Here is a 21,323-nt window from a genome sequence, read left to right as displayed (position 1 = left end):
GCATCAGCCAGCAACATGGATAAACAATTACCTTTGATTCCTTTACTTTTGATTCCTTCCTGAATAGGCTGAGTGCACATTTATTTTCCTAACATTTTCATTTCACAAATGAGTATTTCCTAGGACTGATATTCAGTATGACATTTAGTGAGACTTGGATTACAAAGAATTTAATAGATGCCATATTAACAGTTATTTGTATCACTGAATATAAATGTATATGGTATTCTCATATTTTACTCCATTCATCTGCTTTAATTTTACTGTCCATCCAACATCTAAGCTCTCTCTATATCCTAATCTCTTTAAAGCTTTTCTTGGTGGAAATACACAATTGCAGTGCTGTTGCTTACTTACTTTGACAGTCTTGATTGAGGGCTGAGCCAAAATACCCTGGTTTGCAGAACTGGCAGTTTGCTCCATGGGTGTTGTGTAAACACTTGGTGCATTCCCCGGTGACCCTGTTACAGGACTCTGGGTCTGTCACATCAATGTTGTTATTGCAGGGACACAGCACACAGCCATGCCCAGGGCTGCCTGGGTTCTTGTAGAACCCACTAGGACACTCGTCACACCGATCGCCTGTGAGAGAGGAAGGTAAAAACATCTGCTGGATGATGGGAATACAAGTGAAACACGTAATTCTCAGTAATAGTGTTAAAAGATTCAGACTGTCTGTTCAAATGCACACTTCCAATGGAAAATATCCAACTGTATGAGATTGTTGCCCTTTAATCCTATAATCAGATAAACTACATCTCCTACACTGAAATCTGATTGAAATGCACTCTCCTTATCCCAGGTCATTTTTACCAAGCAAGTCCTTTCAGTAGGAATAAATAGGTACTCCTCAGACAACACCTCCAAATATTTTTTTTCCAGCAAAATCCTTTCAATGGCAGGGTAGTCAGGGTTGCCCATATTTGCAGTTCATTCCCTGTGGAGCCTTCGCCCCAACAATGTCATGGGAAGACGTGAGGTGCCCTTTCCCACAGCAACCCAGAGCCCATCAGAACTGTCCTCCATTCCATAACCCAGAGGAGGATCCTCAGGAGGCCAGACAAGCTCTGGAACACGCTGTCCTTGCTTGCTGGCTTAGCAATTACTTCTGCACACCATCCAAATGCCCACCCTGATTGGGGTGCTACTTCTCTGCACCTCAGAAACCTTTCTTGACAGGCTGGTGTTGCTGGCACCTCATCCACTGGTTCCTCAACCAAGGACTCTGCTCCTTCGCTGTGGTCCCCAGGACCAAAGCCTTTCACGGTTTCTGAGTAAGTGAGCCTGGTGCCATAGAGGTGACAAAGAGCCTTTCCAGGAAGAAGCAGGAGGAAGGAAGTCCAGAACTGAGGATTATGGTGGTTTGTGAGGACAGAAGTCCCCTGAGTAAGTACCAACAAGGATCAGTTTGGCTCTACAGCAATTACTCAAGCAAAACTGCTCTTGACTTATAAAGGAACCTGGCCTAAGTAATGATGACATCATTGGTTTAGTTATTGGCAGTGTTTCCCACTAGGGTTTGCTTCTATCACTGGAGATCTTTCTAATGCCCAGGGAAAGGGAAATATCTCCAGTTTTGCTTGCAGAAATTCAAGCTAAGTCAATGGGATCTTAGGAAGCAAGACAAAAGTCTGCTGCAAAAATATTTGCATTTGAGACAGCTGAGAACGGAAACCTCATTTCTAAATGGACCGTTTAAATGGTGAAACGGTCGCTTTTGGGCATGATGTCAAAGCAAGATTCTTCTATATGAGGAAAGATTTTCTCTGATTATGAAATCTTATCAGCTCCTGTGGGTCCCCTGTTCTTTCTGAGTTGGGCTTCCAACGCTGTTTTTTTGGAGGTAGTGAACAACTGCAGTTCTCCTCTCCCCACCAGGTTAACATAGTGTCCCTGGAAAGGAGGAGGTTTGCAGAGAGTGCCATCAGATTAATTATCTGTATCTATATAGGTGAATCCCTTTCTCAAACACTAATTGCACAATTCCCACTCTTCTCAGTCTGGACTTCCTCACCTCATTTCAGTAAATTTGGATGTTAATTTTTCTTACGTATTTTATTACAATTATCTTACTTTTAATTTCTGAACAGAGGATGGCTGGAGGATGGTAATTTTTCCCTCTTACATTCATTTTAATAGAATCAAAACCAGTCCTTATTTTGCTTTGTACCTGAATATCCCTCGAGACAATTGCAGACTAGTTGTGCAGACCGGGAGTCCTGGTAACAGGAATGTGCAAAATACCTATTGCTTGTAGGTGCCCCTGGGCACATGCATGGGCGGCAGGCCTCTCCCTTCAGAGGGTTTCCATAATAGCCGTCCACACACCTGTCAAAGCAGTCAACACAAAGCAGCAGGACTTGTCAAGTGTTCCTTTCAGTCTCCGCAGGTAAATAAAATTATATGCATATATAATTAATTTAGCATTCCAGGTAATTGTAATGCTATTCCCATTAATTGGTACAGATATGTCCAGCTTCAAAGGTGTTCTAAAATGGAAAATCTGAGCTGCACGCCCAAAATCTGGAGCAAAAAGAAAAAAACCATGTGGTTTCCTTTCAAGGAGTATTTCTGAAAACTTTCATTTACCCTGGAACAATTTTAATCTAAATGATAATATGTACGTATGACACATCACAGATGCTCTGCATAGACAGTTAAAAGATACCAGGTAAAAACTGTGTATGTTCACCTATCACCACAGTTCCACAAAGAGTGGCTGGTGTGACATTAGAAAGTCCTAGCACGGGCAAAAATGCAATGATTCATTCAGAGCACCCAGAGAATATTGCATATTTTAGATGCAGCATATGTATTGAAATCAGTGCTCTGAGATGTTCTGCAAACCCAGGGTGCTGACTGTGTCAAGGTGGTGGTGTCTGTGCTGTTACCCACACAGACAGGGGGCTCTGGAGGTTCCCTGGGGGCTCAGCCACCTCCACCACCCTGCCCGCCACCGCCACCTCCGCGTCCTGGCCCCCCACAGCCTCGCAGCTGCGGCAACACAGCGGCTTCTGAAACATCGTCAGTCTTTGATCTGCTTCACTATGGCAAATAGGAACTCAATTCTCTGTGTGTATACAAGCCTGGCTAAAAGCCTTGGATCTTTGATTATCCTCGCCTTGGGGTCTGGAGCTCCTGCAGAGGCGCAGGGCAACAATTAGTTCAGTCTCTCATTTTTAATCTATTTGCCAAATACAAGCACAATAGGCAAAGGCTGTATTGTCCAAAAGCACTGCAAGAGAAGCTAGCTCAATAGGTGTCATGGGGAAATCCTCTTAAAAGGGAATGACAAGTTACAATCCAGACAAACTAAACTAAACAGCTAACGAGTTTAACTCTGATGTCTGTGTTGAACTCTGATACTGATGCCAGTGTATGGAATAAAAAAGATGAGCATTTTGAAAGGAGCTGGAACACGTGGGAGAAATAATTTGCTGGTTGTATGGAAATAATATGAACCAGCAAACAGGGCATGTTTATTTAAGCTCCTCAGAGATAATTGCAAGTACTAAAATGAGTTTTCTGCATAAGATTAGCCTCTTGGCAACTGAAAAGCTGGCAGGAGTCAGCGTGTCTCATATGCAGCGCTTTGCACATGTCTCCAAGCGCATGGGGCCGGGGTGCCCATCTCTCAAATGCCTTCTTGCAGGGAGCACGTTACGATGCCGTGTGTGTGCCATGCCTGCAGTCCTCCCACAGGCATTACACACACCTTTCCACTCACATTTGCCAAACAAATAGTTACCTGCCAGTAGGCAGCGAGGCCTACTTTAATGTTGGGTTTGAGTATGTGTTTCCAGTTAAGGTCATTGATGCATTCATGGAGATGCAGGTGGGTCTTCAGCTACTCATGTTTCAGAGTGTACTGGTGTTTGGGTGTGCTTTGCAGTGCTGCCTATCACCCTACCTTTCACAGCGGCTTCCAGCTGTAAACCCTCGGCAGTTCAGGCATGCTCCAGTCACTGGGTCGCAAAGCTCCGTGTAGCCGTTACATGGGCAAGGGCGGCAGTGGGGAAATCCAAAATAGCCAGCCAGACATCGGCTACAGCGCTGGCCATCCACCTCGCGCCGGCAGGAGCACTGCCCCGTCACCTGGTCGCACAGTGTACTCAGCGAGCCTTGAGGGTGGCACTCACATGCTGGAAAACACCAAAAGCAAAGCTGCATCCTGAACATGTTGTCACCAACCCTGCTCATTGCTGATGCTGCTCAAAAGCAGTGTGAGCAGCAGGGATGGAAAATTCGTTATTTGTGGAAAAATTTTTTATATTGCTTCACACATAATAATGGATTCAAAGCCCTAAAACGTTGAGGTATGCATGAAGAGCCAGATACTGCTACTGGTGCTGGCTGCCAAATACTCACCATAGCAGCCATGGAAGCCGAAGCCATAGCTGCCCGCAGAGCAGGTGTCGCAGCAGCGTCCCACGACATTGGCTTTGCACTGACACTGGCCCCCCAGTTTACTGCAGCTGGCGCTCAGCGACCCTTGGGGATTGCACTTACACGCTGCCAAGGGGAAAGAAAATCAAAATGGGTTTGGTTGTAAAAGAGCATGACTGCTGTTGTAAACTTGCAGGTTTTACACCTAAAAATAGGAAGGAAAGAGTTTGATTATTCTCATCAAGGTTTCACTAACCATGGCTTAGATTATTTGATGCTGTAGCATTGATGGTGATGGCATACCAGGCACCAGCACAAGTCTTGGTGTCAGAGCTACCACATTCAGGACACTGCCTTCAGCACATATTTGGGATAGGAGAGAAGAGAGGGTAGCAAAATGTAGATCCAAATGGAGATATCCTGTAGTCAAGAAGGGTTTGATCTATGTCTAACTGCAGCACTGGGCATAACCTGCAAGCAGTCCTTAGACAGCCGGCACCTGTGAATTGTTTGCTGCTTTCTAGACACCGTGGACTAACTTGTTGAGTGCAGCTGGTCTGCTAACCCACAGAGGATGTTTGTCCGGGATGCTCAGATGTCAGCACTAGAAAGCCAGAGTGCCACATTTCATTGGGAGAATCCCATCACTACGGGAATTGGGCTAATGGGGAGTCAGCACAGCCTAAGCTTAAATGAGGGATGTCTGTGGCTGCATAGCCATGACCACATCACGTGATGTGTGGAGTGATGCATCAGTCCTTCTAATGATAGCTCAAACCCAGCAGATGCTGCCAGGTCCATTGGACACAAAGCTCCCTGAAAGGAGCTGGCCACCAAAGTTTTCCAGAAAGGCCCTTCCTGTTATTTGAAGCGCAGAGGATCTCCATTTCTCTGGGCCCAACACGAGGGAAGTCTCTTGAGCCATCAAGTCCATCTGCCTTTTCTGCGGTGGGTCCAGGAGAATGCCCGGGGCTTCAAACTCCAACCACCACTGCCCTCTTCCTGGGACACCACCAAGGTTTTCTTGGTGAATCTTTTCCAGAACATCAGCTTCAATGCCACCGTGCACTACCAGGGCATCCAGCTGGCTTGCAGCATCCAGGGAGAGGGCTTAAAAACACCTCTGTCATTTTACAGCAACCGGAAAAGTACAAAAGTTACTGCTTCGGCCACGTGGTAAAGCTGTGTCTGATTGAAATGCTCCTCAGAAACCACACAAACACTACCACAGTCCCTGTCATGATGCTCCATTAAGCTCATCAGGTGTGATAGTCTCCAAGAGCCATGCCACCAAAGTTGTTTGCAGTGCACTCAGGGTTCAGCAGGATGTATCCTGCACGTCCATACATACCACATGCTTATCAACCTCACTTACCTACACCACCATGGACTGAGAGTCAACATATCTACAAACTGAAGGGAAAACCAGTAACGGTCCAAAAGAGCTGCCTGTGCAGGTTGCTCCTTACCGATGGCACCATTATGAATACGGGCTGACATGCTCACTATGAGCCGTGTGCATGCTTCGGGCAGGACGTGAGGTCCAACTTCTGATGCAATTTCAATACAGTGATACTTCTGGTACTCGTCTAAATCCTTTTCACTGCATAAGTTCTCCACGGAGCTGATTCTGGGAATAAGTCCAAGCTTTGGCATTAAGAGGGAAAAGAAAATATTTTTGCTTAGATATACTGAAAACCAGAATTTCCCACATTCTCTAACTGTGCTCCACAGTGCAAGGACAGAGGCCTGGAGCACCGCATTTCCAAATCTGCCATTGTGCTGCTCAGTCATCTGAGTTCACATTTATTCTGAAGGTCCAGACATTCCTTGAGTTATTAAAATAAAAGAGACTGTGTATAGAAAAAGTCAGATTATAATAAGACCTCAGATACATGCTCAGAGCTGGTTCTGCTTCTAGGAGGTGCTGCGCTGATGACTCCAAAAGCAGTATCTGGCCAAAATTTTTACTTGTATTACCAAGAAAGAAAAAAATCTGCTGAAGGTTCTATATCCAAGTATGGACAGCCCTTGTCAGGCCCAGTTCTACAGAAGCAATTAGAGGAATGGGCTTAAAAATATTTTTCTCAAGAGGAGGACCCAAAACTAACACCCAGTTCCTGACTTGGTGGAAACTTGGGCAATGTCTGGACCTGATACCCAGGAAAGTACAGAACTAATTTTACTTTTCTAATGTCATTTAAATATATCCATGGGTTTTCAATTAGATTCAGACAAATTATAGAGATTTTTTTAAAACCTAAGAGATTAAGAACCGCATGAATTTATATCCCTAACCACAGCATCTTGTCAGCATATGTGGAGTGAGCTCATAATAAATGAGCAACAGATAGAGGTACATACTCTGACTATTAACACATGCAACAAGTATGACTTAATGAGCTTTTAAGGTATCACTCCATGAAAATTAAAACAGATCAGTTCTGTCTTTCCATACAACAACATGCAAACACAGCATCAACGAAGGTAAGCAGGAACATGCTTCCCTAAATTTCCATTAAAACACATTACAAATTATTTTAAAATATTTTGAGTAAGTCTGTATAGAAAAAAAAATCACACTGGTATAAATACATTCTCAAAGGAATTGTGACAGAGCCACTCACTGAGTCAATCAAGATGAACGATTTCACCTTTGGGTCAGAGGCAGAGGGCTGAGAAAAATACACATCCACAGAATATTCTGTTCCTGGCTCCAGGCAGACGGGAGTTTGCAGAAGTGCAATCCTGTTTAGCAGAAATAAAGCACATTTATAGCCAGGAGTGGAGACAAGGCAAGTTTACTGGATGCTGTGAGCACTCCCTCCCCACCGTGTCCCGAGCACACCCCGCTGCTACTGCTGCTGCTGTGGGGAGCACCCCCAGCCCTGCTGCTCCCCGGCTTTGGGAAAGCTGCATAACTTCTGCCTGGATGGTTCACCAAGCACAATTTAAAACTGGTGAAATTAAGCTGAAAATGGCAGGTTTTCCTACTTCAAACAAAGGAGTTTGCAACTCACTGTTCCTATTTGTCCTTTCCTATCCCTGTTTGATCATGACTTCGGTCACATCCTCTTTGCTCCTCTCTAGTCCTTTACATAAGTCCAAGCTGAAAAGCTGGTTTTGAAAACAGGCTAGAAAAGTGACTTAAAGTCAGTAATTCCTTTCTATACTGAAAGAATTGCAGCTGGATCTTTGCCAAAGCAACGACTAGCCCCAGCAGAATCTCAGGCTGCTCTCCTGGCTTGGGCAAACCTTTGCCAGGCTGATAACTGGAGCATCAGGCTCTTCCTTAAGAGCCTATGTGGTATTGCAGTGCAACAGCAACAGGAAAGGCCACACATGTGTTTCTAATATTCCCACTTTCCCATACATTTATTGCTCTGCAGCACTTCAGGAAAAGATCTGTACACAGAAAATCTACAGGCCAAAGGACAGGAATAGTCAGACCTCTTTGCAGCTGAGAGAGGCAACAAATGTGGTTCCTGTGAAAGGCTCTTGTTTTTGCAGTGTTGACTTGACGAAATACCAGCGGGCTGGATGGCAACACTTGCTATCCAGTCTTCCAAGGACTATAAACAAAGGACAAAAATTATGGTCATTTTTCACATCTGAAAACACTTTGCCAGCATTAACAAAAGCCATCTGAATGATTGCACACTGCAGCGACAGAACAGATTTTCTCTTTGTTCTTCACAGAACTTAAAAAAAAAAGTTATTTGTGAAAAATGCATTGTATAATATTTGCAATGGATAATTGAAGAGCAGAGACGGAAATGGGACCTCAGCTGGTGCAAATGGAAACAGCTCTGTTAAAGTCATTGGAGTTGTTTCCTTTCTTAGCACAGTGTTGTCCCAGAGATATCCTTCATTATCTGTCTCCTCTTGCATCTAGTAAGGAATAGCAAACATAAAAGACTTAGTAACAAATGTCTTTAAAATTCAACTGTTTAATCTAATCCTTAGAAGGAAAAAGCTACATCAAACCAACCCACTGCAAAATTGTTCTCATGTTCTAAGACACTGAGAGTTTTGTTTGCCTCGGAATGGCAGCAAGAGAACAGAACACAATAGGCAGAAGGAGGATCTCGAGCAGTGGGATTGTCCCAGGGAGCTGGAAAAGCAAAAGAGCAAGTACAAATACTGGTATCGATAAAACACTTGCCTGTGTTTTTACAGACATGGGTGCGGACTTGGGTTTAATGAGATTTGGGTTAACAGATTTCCCTAGACATGTCTTCATCATTGAGAAATTTTGTCCAGGCAAAAAATAAGATTTGAATATTTTCCTACAATTTTCACACATCTCAGAGCGCAGCTGGAGCAACTGAGAAGCTGGATGTCTGCAAAAGCCCTGGATAAATATCTACTCAGTTCACTCCTGTCTGTACACATTTTTCTGCCCAGAAAATCCCAGATATAAATACAGAACACCCATCTGAAAGGAGCTGCATTTTGCATGTCTGATTTGCAAACAGAAGTCCAGTCCAAGCAAAGGTACCCAAAGAGGGCCCCAGAAGATGAAGTCTTGGCCAATGCTTAGAAAATATATGTGATGCTGATTTTTCACATATGAGTGGAAAGAGTTAAGGGGATCAACAGAGGGCAGGTTACTGTGTTGATAAAGATTAAAAGGCAAACAATTTTAAATTTAAATATAAAGACTGCGACAAGTTGCTGTGTCCTATTATTGACAAAATAGACCCTGCATCTGTCACAACATCACAAGACACACAAGACATCACAAGTACCTCAGGCTCATAACGAATCGTGATATCAAAGTCCATAGCAAAGGGAATGTTGTTGATGGCAAATCTGAGCCCAGCTCCGCTGGGAACGCGTGCGAAGCCGGGTCCTGTCCATGTGACTGACCGACCGGTGCTGGGCTGCCTGAAAACCACCGACACAGCCGAGTCCTGTCCAAGCTGTGCTGCTCCCTGCAAGGGCATATTGACATTTTCAACAGCATGCAGAGTCAAGTTACAAAAAAAAAACAACCCTCAGAAAAATAAAGGAAGTATTTTTGCCATGTAATTTACTTATTTCAGCCAGCCTCATTTTCTGAACAAGCATGTGATTGACACTCTAAGAACTCTCCCATATGTAGGATGTTGAGGGTCACATATAGAGAAAAGCTGCTTCTAGCTTTGCAACAACAGCAACAAGAAGGACTAGAACAACCCAGCCATCTCTGCCTCTGTTTCATCTCACACTGCAAACCTTAAACAGCTTGATTTCATACATGGCTGGACTTTTTATTATAAGTTCAATAAATAAATACCAATACTTAAAATAACAAAGCTGACAGCATTTAAATGGAATAGGTACCACATTAACATCTAGGTACACTTAAATGTTGGAAACGTCTTGAAAGCAAAACAAAAAAAAGGATTTTACCTTTCATGGGGGCTCTTCCCTCCTAAACAATTCTTTGAACCTGAGCCTACAATGGCACTGGACATAGCAGAGCAAACCTGTCAATATGAATTATAAAATGTCCAGCCCAACTGCATACAAAAAAATGTATTTCATTTGTGTCAGGATTGTAACATCTAGGATTGTGAATCCCAAATGCTCAGCCATTTCCTTGCCCTCCATTGCAAAATAAAATTTTAGTATTTGGTGTAATCTTAGGTAACTATTAAAGTATAACACCTATTTACCTGTTCCATTCCAGATTTTCTTACACTTCGTTTCTTGCTCCTGTTTAACACAATCTTTCCATTTTCAATCATGAACTCATAGCCTTGCTTCTGGAAGTAGATGTCACACCTGGGAAGAGTGCTTGGTTTAACCTATGAAATTAATGAGAGAGGGGACAGCACCATCTCAGCAATGTTGAAGGGTAGGTAAGCAGCTAAATGAAAATCTACATTTTTAAAATAACCTCTATTCTCTACTGGGTGAAACTGTAAACTATGGCCCAGCAGCTGCTGGAAACCCTTTTCCCTTACTCTCTTACAATTAACTTGCATTTCCTCTTAAGCTATGTCCCAGACATCTGTTTTCCATTTAATTATTGGACCGTAAGATGATTACTTGTTGTGATTATAGCTAAATATTTGAGGATGTGACCTGCAAACAAACATTTTTTTATTATTTCTTCTCTATAGCTTCTGGGCAACACATTGGAGAAGACACATTGGTAAAAACGTAGGCAGCAGAAGGAATGCATTCCAGACTTGCACTCTGCATAAGGAACAATGACCCCCATTTTGAGAAAAAACAAAACAAAAACCAACAAACTATTTTTTCTAAAAACACTACAGATGGGTTCCAAATTCTTGAGGAAATGGGGCTACAAGCAGTGCCATTATATAAGGCAGCAAGAATGAGTCTATCAGAGCAGAGAGGAATTTGACTTTTCCCTCATCAGAGATTCCCAGAAATATCAGTTTGTGACAGCTGTTGGCAACTCAAACACTTTCCTCTAGCTTAAATAATTAAATTAATTTCTCTAATTGATACTAGACCAGCCCACACTTGAGGAGCAGTAAGGACAGCTCTGCAGGTCACACCATGCTTCAGCAACTGTCCCCCACAGTTAGGGGACAGTCATGTCTGTGAAGAACAGGCTGGACTGAGGACAGGCAAGGGCCTTGCTCTGTATCTCCTGCTGAAGAGCCGCTCCAGCTGCTCCCCAAGCAAGGGCTTCTCTCCTCAGCCTTGGCTCCTGGGCCAGTGTTGCATGGATCCCCAACCAGCACACCACCTAAAAAGCCAACTACATACCAAGGGTGCAGAGCCAGAAAGGGGCTTTGCATGCTCAGCTTCGTAAATATAATAATCCAGGGGTAAAAAGAAGTAGCCAGGGGCTGGCTCGTTACACTGACGGCTCACGATGTTGGGAAGACACTTGCACTGACCATCCTTTGGTGAACACCTGGGGTAAGAGTGGGTAAAGAGAGGACATCAGAGTGCGGCAGGGCTGGGTCCTCATGGCATGTGAGCAGCTCAGCTCCACGGTTGTTTCAGCTTCACTTTGTTTCTTCTGTTGCTGGATCGCCTCCCCTACTAAACTTCTTCCTACCACCCACCTCTTCTGTTTCCTCCTGCCGATGCTGGATTTATTCAATGCCACCTTTTCATTGCTTAGGAGGTGTGATATGCTTTGTCTTTCTCTGTCCATTCCTTATATGAAGCACAAATCCCTCTGTTTTCTGAGCATCCATTATTATCTATTCCTGTATCCATTTCGTGTATCTGTTCCTTTATCTATTACTGTATGTATCACTACTCTTAAGTTTTTATCACCTATAATTTTAGAGGCAGGACATGTGATCAGAAGGACCTTCAGTTTGATGTGATATGGTAATTTTCATATACTTACACTCTTATTTAACATGTCAGATGATTACTAGCTTCGGTTTACCTGCTCACAAGGAGCTGCTCTATGGCATTAGACTATGTGGTCCTACATCTGAAGTTTAACAGCAGTAGTGAAGATCCCTGCCCAACAAACTCCTGAAGGAACCCAACTGAAACCAAGCTTGCTTCTGAAATTATATATTTTGCATAGGAGCCAGTGCAACAGAAAAAAAAATAAATCTATCTTTTAAAGTAGATGTACAATGCTAGGTTAAAAATGTAATCTCTAATTTACTTGTAATTTCTATTACTATTAGGGCCTTTGGTTCCCTAAAACCATGCAGTTTATATTTTAAACAAATCTTGACTCAGGCTGATTCAAAGTTGGCTTCAAATGAAAAAAAAAAATATATCCATTTTAAAATCACACTTAAATTGCCAAGATCCCAACATGAATTTATGCTGTTTGTATGTGATGAAATTACATCTACAGTCCATTTTCCCATTTGTACTGAGACTCTATTAACCTAAATAGAAAGTGTAGCCTAAGAGTTTATAAAACTAAAACCAAGAAAAACTTGAAGAACACTAACTTACAAGTTATTCTGGGATCCACCAATGTCACAGTCACATGGAGAACAGCCATGCAAGCTGTTGCCAAGACCCCAGTATCCTACCTGAGATAAAAAGAAACCAAAAGATTTTTTTACAGCAAATATTTAAGTATGTAAAGCACAACAGAACTCATTCCCGTGGATGAATGATGCTCCAGAGCTCTCTTGGGCTGCCTGCCCATACTCGGCCATGGGAGATTGCTTCTCTTACCAGATAGCATGGGTGCTCAACCACTGCAAGAATAGCCACATATTTACCCATTTGTGCAAGCAAGTTGCTCTGGAAATAGCAAAGATGGTCTGAGAACATGGTTTTGCATTTCCTTTGTTTCCTGTGAGCACTCCTCCTAGTGCAATTTGATTGCATAAATATTTGCAAGCAGTAAAAATGAACCAGATGTGTCCACACAAATGGGAACATACAGCTGTAAAATTCTTTTGAATTTTCACTAATTGTTTACTTTTCTAGCAATGAAAAGATGGGAGATGGGAGAGGGGACTTCTAAAACCACATGCAGAAGTAATAACAAAACCTGAGTACGTACAAGGCATTTTTCACAGCGTTGCCCTGTGGCAAACCGCTGGCAGAGACACTCTCCGGTGGCTGGATCGCAGATGGAGAAAGGCAGACTGCCGGCAGGATCGCAGTTACAGGCTGCGGGGAAAGAAACGCATGGTTACCTCTGCATGGCAGCAGCAGGACTGGCGTTGGCTTTAGATGTGGCATCAGTGTGATGGGCAGTCTTTCTTCTCCGGACAGACGCCCTGCAGATGGACGTGGCCTGGCATCCTGCAGCCCTTGGACTGCCCCCGCAATCGGAACTCTCTTGGGGGGGAGCAGGGGCACTGGTGGAAGGCCGGTGTGGTGGTTTGCCATGTGCTGATCTGCACTGCGCAGCCCCTGCATGCTGCTGCGTACCATGTAGTGGGTGTAACGTGCTCACAAACCCACTGTGTGCCTGGGTAGGGGCAGAATGGGTTTTCCAGTGAGCCTCGCTCAGAGGAACAGCTGTCTGGAAGCTCTCATGGCAAATCAGCAGCTCTTGCCATCTTGATGCTAGACCATGCAGTGCAGAGTCCACATATCCTAACAGTGATTCCTGAGATTCCCTCTGTGGCTTTTCATTCACTCTTGTGCAGATTTTTATTCTAAAAATATTTTCAGGTGTTTCAATCTCCCTTTTCAATTAAATTGTATATCTAACAATGCTTCTATTAACAACAGTACGATCTATTATTATATACTAGGTATTCTGCAAGTGATTTTGCATCTTTTCCATCTCAGATGCTTCACCAGGTACATTAAATTACATTGACATTAAATTATAGTAGGCAACTGGGTATATTGTGAAGCAGGTAGTATCTGTGCATAAGTGTGTGCATCTGTGCATTTGGCTGACTCCATCTCTTAAAAGTGCTTTGGAAAGAACGAAAGAGGTGGTTTACATACGTTGGCAGCCCAGAGGGTCACTGCCACTCAGCCCGTAGTAGTTCGCCCTGCACTTGTCACAGCGCACACCCTCCACATTCTCTTTGCAAGGGCATCGGCCCGCGACTGTTCCCAGAGCAGGATCTGTGCGGCTCTCACACATGCCGTTGTGCAATGTACCTTCTGGGTCACAGTTGCAGGCTAGAGGCATGGCCAAGGAGACATGCAAAAAAAGCATATTTAGATATAAGCATGACAACACAATTACAGAGTTGCAAGCAGGCACAAATACAAGATTCTTGTAAATATTAGAGATGTTTATCCATGCTTTCTGTGTTGGGTGCTTTACAGCTAAGAAATATTATGAGGGTGTTTCCAAGATCTACTTTTTCTCTGGAGGAGAGTTACAGCCTTCACTTTAGTAGAAATATATACCCTTTGATACCCTTTGATTTGGGTAGAAATAGGCATTACTCACCCACTCCCCACCCTCTCTGGAGTACCTGGGGATGGGAGTGCACTATAACTATAAAGTATAGCTTTTGGAGATGCTCTCATGAAAGCTGCAGGGTTGCAGAGGGGTACCAAGTATGAGCCACCTCCCCAGAGCTGGTCTGAATTGGCCATAGCTGAATTATTTACTGGAAGCAATGGATTCAGCAGGGGACACTGCCTTCATGGCACACCCCATTTTTTCCCAAGGCACTAGCCGTTTCTCACAGCAGAGATAACATCTACCACACTGCTTCCTGGGGTAATCTCCCCTTGGCTCTTTAAGGACTTGTGATGCCAACCAGTTACTACAACTAAATTATACTCAGAGCATTTTTCCCATCTTCTGTTAATACCGAATTTAGCTCCTCTTTCAGAAGAAGGGCTTTCATGCCTGTAAGCTCATTTTTCTTATATATGGCAGGTATCTAGCAAAAGTTATTGCTCCTCCCATCATTTTGCACCTCTCCTGTAATCCCTGACTATCACAGAAGCAATAGCACTATTACTATTACTATTTATATTGATGCTGTTCAAGAAAGATGATAGACGTGCAGGATTTCACAGCTCAGTTTAGCAACGAGTTTGAATATGCAGCCCTGGTTCAAGGATGCTACTCAGTAAGGTAGCTTGGATGTTATAGGTTTGGTAACATATTTACAACCCTGTGAACATTTAAGCATGGGGGTGCCATAGGGCTCAGAGTAAAGAGAACCAGAACCACCCCATTTTGAGTCATTCTTGCAAAAGCTAAAGAAGCAAAGCCTACGGAGGCATGCATGAGGGTCCGAGATGACTTTGAGCGGATCCCGGTAAAAGAAACGTTGACACTGGTCACAGTGTTGCCCCGTGGTGTTGTCCTGGCAGTCCTCACAAACACCACCGCTGACCCCACCGCTGGTCTGGTACACGGCCATGTCAAAGTGGCATCTGCCAGAGTGTCCATTGCAGTTACACCCTGCAAACAAAACAAGCAGTGGGATATTTCACAATTCCTGTTATCATGGTCTTGCCACCATTGCTGTCCACTGTTATCAGGGGGTTACTTGTCACTCATATGACTTCAGTGCTCCAGCAATGTTGTATCTTCCCAGGTCTTGTGCTTTACAGCCGAAGGGAAACAATGGAGATTCAGGACAGAACTGGGCCCTACAACTGGGAACATACCCGTGATGGTAAGTGTGCCTGACACGCAGTGGGGAACACTGCTCCACTGAAGAGAGATCTGGCTGAATATTTCTTACAGATCTTAATTATTTATTCTCATATATCCTACATTACTCATTTTTGGGGAAATAAATAATTTAGCCTTGTCTAAATTATCCTTTCAGAATAAAGACCCTATGCAAACCAACAAATGATCTTTTTTTTTGCAACTAATAGCTGCTTTTTCCTCTAGTGTTTTTTTCTCTTTATGAAAAATGAGAAAATGAAACAGCTCTCCTTCTTGTAGGGCAACACAGCACCAATGAATAGAGAAATCCACTTAGTATTCTAGATGAGGCGTGGAAAAGTCTCCTTCCCAGAAACCTAGCCACTTGGTTACACGTTGCACAGGGATTGTGCTACACCCACCTCCCAGCTTTTGAAAAGGAAAACATGTTTGAGTTACGTTTGCAAGCATTATCTTGTGCCCCTTCAGCTGGTCTCCATGGAACATCATTGTAGAAATCTTTACATCTTTCACAGGACAAACCTTCAGTGTTATGGTGACAGATACATCTCCCGTGGACCTGCAGCACAGTAAGAACAGAGAGTAGGTGAGGTGGCATGAGGAGGGGAGGTAATCTGCTAGAGGTCAGCCAGTAAGATCAGGAAAATTCAAAGCTCTTTGGCTCCCTCAGCTGACATAATTCTCAGTTATTTGAGTAAAAGGTCTGGAGAAAACCTGCAATCTTTAACCAAACAGTTTTAAAGCCAGTGAGCAACATTTAGGAAAAAAATACTTGTAGAGATATCAAAAGATTCTTCAACTTTTAAAATTCTGTATCTCTCTCCCTACATGTCTCTATATTGAGACACATATTTTCCAGGAGAAAAAAACTCATTCTCAGAAGGAAAGAAATCACAATCATGTTCCTGAAGTTTTTAATGATCCGTTTTTCATGGTTTAGCTTTGCACTATCAGCTGTTCTTTGTGCCAATGCCTCCTCTCCTGCCACAGAGCCTCCGGGCTCAGCTGGAGTGTGGAATGCACCCAACCAGCGGCCATTCAAGTCTGTACATACCACAGGCTACTTACTGCATTACCTTTGCACCATTACAGCTCTGGTATTTTGCTGCTATTTTCAACATGTCTTGTCCCAGTTGCTTTTGAAACACTATCCTGGTGCCAACAAAGAGACAGCTTCTGAGCTAATCAGCCCAGACCTTTAAAGGAAGAAGCTGTATTGAAACATTTCACAACTTGGAGGTCCAAATGGTCAATCCAATGGTCATCAGAGAAATTCCTTCCTCTCCCTCCCTCCATCTCTTCCTTCCCCCAAAATAGCAGGTGAGGACTGCCCTTGTTGGGGACAGCATTAAAGACACACCATCCCAGACTGACGGAAAACATCTCCCCGCAGATTCTGCACAGGAGCACACCGGTTGGCGTGGCCATTGCAAAAGCAGCTGCCCCGTACAACCATCTCATAGACAGCATAGTAGTACTTCTCGAGGGGATCACTGTGCCTTCTTCCAAGCAGAGCATCCCCAAGGGTGTGGAGTTTTGTAAAATTGATCCTTAGGTTTGTCAACGTAATGAGCTCTGGAAGGAAAGAAGAGAAATCAAGAACCCTAATTCACTCAAAGATGAACAGTATGAAATCTTCAGCTTGGATCAGTCATCCAATAATTCCCTCACATGGAAGAAATAGTGAAAATGATCTGGTATTGGCCAAGACCAGTACCCATAGAGTGCCAGGGCACAGCCCACTCCTGGCACACAGCTGCGTAAGTGTTAGCACCCTCCTTCTTGACTTTCCTAGTCAATGTCTTCATGGGTTCATGCACAGCTCTGGGACTGCTCCCAAAAGGCACTCTGGATTGGGCCACCCCATGTCTGAAGGAATGATAGCTCAGTTGCATGCATGAGCTCTGCAGAGCTGTGTCGTTTGTCCTCAGGGCTAGAGAACAAGACCGGCCCATTTTATTTACTAATACAGATATCTCCCTACGATTTTTTTTGTACCCAGTTTTCAACATCTTTGACTTACACCAGCTGAGTTTTTCACCCTTTCAGTGTACAAAACAAGCAACACAACCTGTACTGTTCATACCTTGGATATGTGGCACATATGGATTTTCTATTTCAAAGCTGGGATCCAAAGCTTTTAAAACAACCTGCAAAACAAATTAATATAGCTCTATAAATCATTGAAGCTATTCTTTCTGGATATAGATAAAGACTGTTACCCGAGACCCATTAGTTACTAATGCCACCTGACTGATCCTATAAAAGAAAAAACACAAGGCTGTGGCCCTGCTTCAGCAAGTGCTGAAGTGTTTTATGAGTTCATATGGATGTGAAACTGAGGGTAAAGTGCAGTGCTTGTCTTTCACTCTTACTTCAATAAGGCAAATAGCACTTCAGGTCTCAGAACCTGTATAAGTGGATCTGATGGATACAGACAAGAGACCCTTCGCTCCAGAGAAATAGCCGCTCATGATCTGAACTCATACAAACACAGACACTTGGCAATACCTCGCCTTCAGTGGAGGGCTCGATGTCTGAATATCTTGAATCACAAATGATGTCTCCCACACTTTTTGCTGGACCAGAAGGGATGTTGGGAAAAGAAGCTGTGCAGTCCTGTGCAAAGTATCTAAAGGCTTTCCAGGTCTGACCAAAGTCAGTGGAGCGCTCAACCAGCATCGCTGCAGGTCGAAATGTCTGCAAGAAATATTATTTCAAGAATTCCTTAACTAGGTGTTGATAAGACATCTCAGGGATTGTTCTGCTAAGATTCCTGTTTGGGGGATGCTGACAGCTGTCAATCAAAATTCTGTGTTTGGAAGCTTGTGGGGTCCATACAGGGCTACTGTCATGGCTACATGATTCTCTGACAAAACCAGACTCCTCATCCAAACCCTCTCAGCAAAAGGGAAGGGTGACCTTCCACATAAAGATTACTTTCTAAGTAAGGACATTTACCATAACAATATAGGAATTTTGTAGAAAAGGAATTTGTAACCATCTGGATCATAAAGCATATGTGTAAGAAGACTGAATTAAATGGGAAAGAGCAACCTCAGTTCTGAAATGTCCTAAATTTTTAGAGCTTAGTTTTTCAATTTTTTTTTTTTCAAGTTTAATTCTCACACTTATAGGAAATAGGACCAGAAGGCCCATGAATTGGAAACTATTCAGTCTATCTTCCTCCCCTAAGGCAGGATCAGCTATAACTTAACCATGCTTGACAGGTGTTTATCTAACCTGTTCTTACAAACCTCTAAAGATGGAGCTTTCACTGCCTATCTAAGCAATTTATTCCCGTGGTTAAGTACTCAGTGTATTACATTACATAAAAGCTCTGGTAAAAGAGGTACCTTAAAAGTCAGGATAAGATGGCTGAACTGGAATAAAGTTTCTAGGTCCAATCTAATGCTGACGTGGTTAACACCTGAAAAGAGAATGAAAATGAAGAGCACAGTGTGCACATTGGAGGGGTTGCTGAGACAGCTTTCCTGTGGGGAATTTAAAGATGTCTTTTCCAGCACAGCAGCAAGCTCTTTAGGGCATCCCCTATGCACAAACCCGATGTGTGGCTGCATCACTCTCCAGGGACAATGCGATGTGCTGCCTTTCTGGCCCTGGCACTGGCAATGCCCCTTGTCACTGAGAATGCAAGAGATGGGTAAAGGTCCTGTTCAGAGCATTCGGACTGTAAGTGATGACGATGGTGAGGTTATGGGTTTACATCTTCCTGTATCCAGTCAGATTTTTCTTAAATCCATGCAAATAGTTTGCTTATTTCTAAGATAAAAATGAAACACATCAAAAATATGGCATTTTCTTCATACTAAAAAGATCTGTTAAACCCTTTTATACTGTCAGACCTGAAATCTGTAATGAACAGAGCTATCATACTAGGCATCTTTCAAAATTGCAACAAGTATGGAGAAAACTCCACAGTTCACACATTCTCTGTAAAGAGCTGCAGGAGCTCAGCTGATATCCCTGTCGTTCACATCTGCATGCAGCACCCCAGGGCTCCTGCTGCCCAGGCTGTGCAGGAGACCTCATCCCAGCAGAAAGATGGTGAGAGTAAGAAGAGACTTTGACAGCTGGCCACAGTTTCATTGACATTGGTGTACAAAACTGGTGAGAGCGTCTTGCTAAAGTCCATGAAAAAACAAGGTTTATGAATTTTAGTTGGATACCCAAATAGGGGTAGCATATTATCTTAAGTTTTATATGCCTTAATTTCCAACCAAATATTTTTTACATATTCCCTATATGTCAACTAAAGTACAGTAGATGCTATTCCTCCTATCACATCTTCACTGAGAAGCTGTAAGGATATATAAATCAATATCAGTGAAGAACTACTACAGAGAAGCTTGCGACAAAATTAACATGTGGCAATAAGGGTGTTAATAGCCAGGTAATAAGGGTGTTAATAGCCAGGCTTCATTTAATTATTTCCTAAAGTACTCGTGCTTTACAACACAAGCACTATTTTTTTTTTAATGGATGATTGTGTTTTACACACTCTGTCATACACATCTGTAGGCAAATGTACTTTTTGCCATATATCACATTTCCCTGAAAAGCAGACACCTTGTGAAAAATATATGGCCACCATGGATAACACAGCACTGTCACAGGTCCTCTGGCCAGCTCTTGGAGCTACTTTGCTTAAAATTTTTCTGTAGAAAAACAGAATTTTTCAAATCTTATATCGTTACACACAAATAGGTTTAAATCACTCAGTGTTACTGAATCAGAGAATAATGCAGTTTTGTCTCATCTCTCATAAAACCAATGTGATGAATCACAATTACACAAATAAATCTCACCATAACATTTTGTGGTAACATTTTCTGAAAGAAACTCACCGTTTTCTGACTGCCACCACTTTTTTTTCCTATCAGGCTCAAAAGTTGTGATAACATTTTCAACCATGTGACTGTTGTGCTGTGTATAGGGATTATATGGGTATCTGGAATCACAGAGAAAGCATTTCTGTTCATCCTAGAAAACAAAATGATCAGGATAAAAGATTAATTTATTCTCTTCCCTAAAGATCCAGATGTACATGTATTTATGACATTGCAAGTTTGGAGGTTGTCATGTTGCTTTGGATACCTGTGCTTTTAATAACTCATGCTTTCATATAAAAGGGACAGTACCAAGAAAATCATTAGAGGGACAAACCATGCTTATAGCAAATGTTGGCCTCAGTTTGCCCCAGGTACCCTATAGACAATACACTCTTTTGGTTGTGGAAAAGGGATCTCAGCAAGACCAAAGAAATAAGTTTTTCAAGGTGTTGATTCTGGATTTAGCTGCCAGAGGGTTTGTTCTGCATTTTTTTTAAAGTTGAGCTTTTATTTGTGTCTCATAAAAGCTGTAGAAACTTTCAGTCAGAGGTGGCAGTGAGGAGGCAGAGGCGATACCAGGGAGGATCGATCTTTCAAGATCTGAAGAAGCCTTGAAGAGGAACATTCACTAAATCATTTATAGACTTTTTTTCCTCTCTCTTTTGCACATTTTCAAGCAGCTCGGAGACCCAGCCAGGAGCAGCAGAGAGGTGAAATGGAAGGCAAGGCTGGATCCAGGTATGATGTCAGGTGGTGGTCAGTGCCTTTTTGTAGGTGTACGAAAACCAGAAAAGTTTAAAAACAACGCAAAGGAGGAAAATCGGGATGTCAATAAGATGAAAGGATCTTGTATGAAAATGTGACAAACAGAAGATGAAGGTGGCAATGATTAGCCAGTATCTCAATACTGAATGAGAGGCTTTTGTCTGCAAAAGGGCTTTGGAAGCAAGGGCAAGGAGCTCCTATTTAAGGTGATGAGATTGAGCGGGAGATGTAAGGAGAGGTGACAAGGTTAACATGCGGGGCTAGGAGATGACCCATGCTGAGCCACACGGATGAGCCCAAGC

At 43.0% G+C, this 21,323-nt stretch overlaps 1 protein-coding gene across 8 annotated transcripts in view; it reads right to left on the bottom strand.

Moving 5' to 3' along the window:
* The window catches only part of LAMB4 (laminin subunit beta 4), a 54,664-nt gene that overhangs the window by 18,888 nt on the left and 14,453 nt on the right, over nucleotides 1-21,323 (bottom strand). For all 8 annotated transcript variants that reach the window (XR_010469614.1, XR_010469615.1, XM_065049012.1 and 5 more), the window contains 20 exons: nucleotides 20,272-20,407; nucleotides 18,760-18,833; nucleotides 17,915-18,103; nucleotides 17,490-17,553; nucleotides 16,764-16,978; nucleotides 15,842-15,962; nucleotides 14,999-15,187; nucleotides 13,759-13,938; nucleotides 12,854-12,963; nucleotides 12,292-12,371; nucleotides 11,119-11,269; nucleotides 10,050-10,181; nucleotides 9,138-9,323; nucleotides 7,837-7,958; nucleotides 7,014-7,134; nucleotides 5,856-6,033; nucleotides 4,369-4,512; nucleotides 3,911-4,142; nucleotides 2,171-2,328; nucleotides 358-582 (listed from right to left, as the gene is read on the bottom strand). Coding sequence is in view for 6 of the 8 variants with exons in the window: in XM_065049012.1 (XP_064905084.1) it covers nucleotides 358-582; nucleotides 2,171-2,328; nucleotides 3,911-4,142; nucleotides 4,369-4,512; nucleotides 5,856-6,033; nucleotides 7,014-7,134; nucleotides 7,837-7,958; nucleotides 9,138-9,323; nucleotides 10,050-10,181; nucleotides 11,119-11,269; nucleotides 12,292-12,371; nucleotides 12,854-12,963; nucleotides 13,759-13,938; nucleotides 14,999-15,187; nucleotides 15,842-15,962; nucleotides 16,764-16,978; nucleotides 17,490-17,553; nucleotides 17,915-18,103; nucleotides 18,760-18,833; nucleotides 20,272-20,407 (3,007 nt within the window). In the remaining 2 variants the exon portion in view is untranslated. The remainder of the gene's footprint in view (nucleotides 1-357; nucleotides 583-2,170; nucleotides 2,329-3,910; nucleotides 4,143-4,368; nucleotides 4,513-5,855; nucleotides 6,034-7,013; nucleotides 7,135-7,836; nucleotides 7,959-9,137; nucleotides 9,324-10,049; nucleotides 10,182-11,118; nucleotides 11,270-12,291; nucleotides 12,372-12,853; nucleotides 12,964-13,758; nucleotides 13,939-14,998; nucleotides 15,188-15,841; nucleotides 15,963-16,763; nucleotides 16,979-17,489; nucleotides 17,554-17,914; nucleotides 18,104-18,759; nucleotides 18,834-20,271; nucleotides 20,408-21,323) is intronic.

The sequence above is a fragment of the Columba livia genome, chromosome 1, assembly GCF_036013475.1.
Source record: "Columba livia isolate bColLiv1 breed racing homer chromosome 1, bColLiv1.pat.W.v2, whole genome shotgun sequence".
Classification (NCBI taxonomy): Eukaryota; Metazoa; Chordata; class Aves; order Columbiformes; family Columbidae; genus Columba; species Columba livia.
The sequence above is the reverse complement of the archived record's forward strand: the minus strand, read 5'-3'. Positions and strand labels throughout refer to the sequence as shown.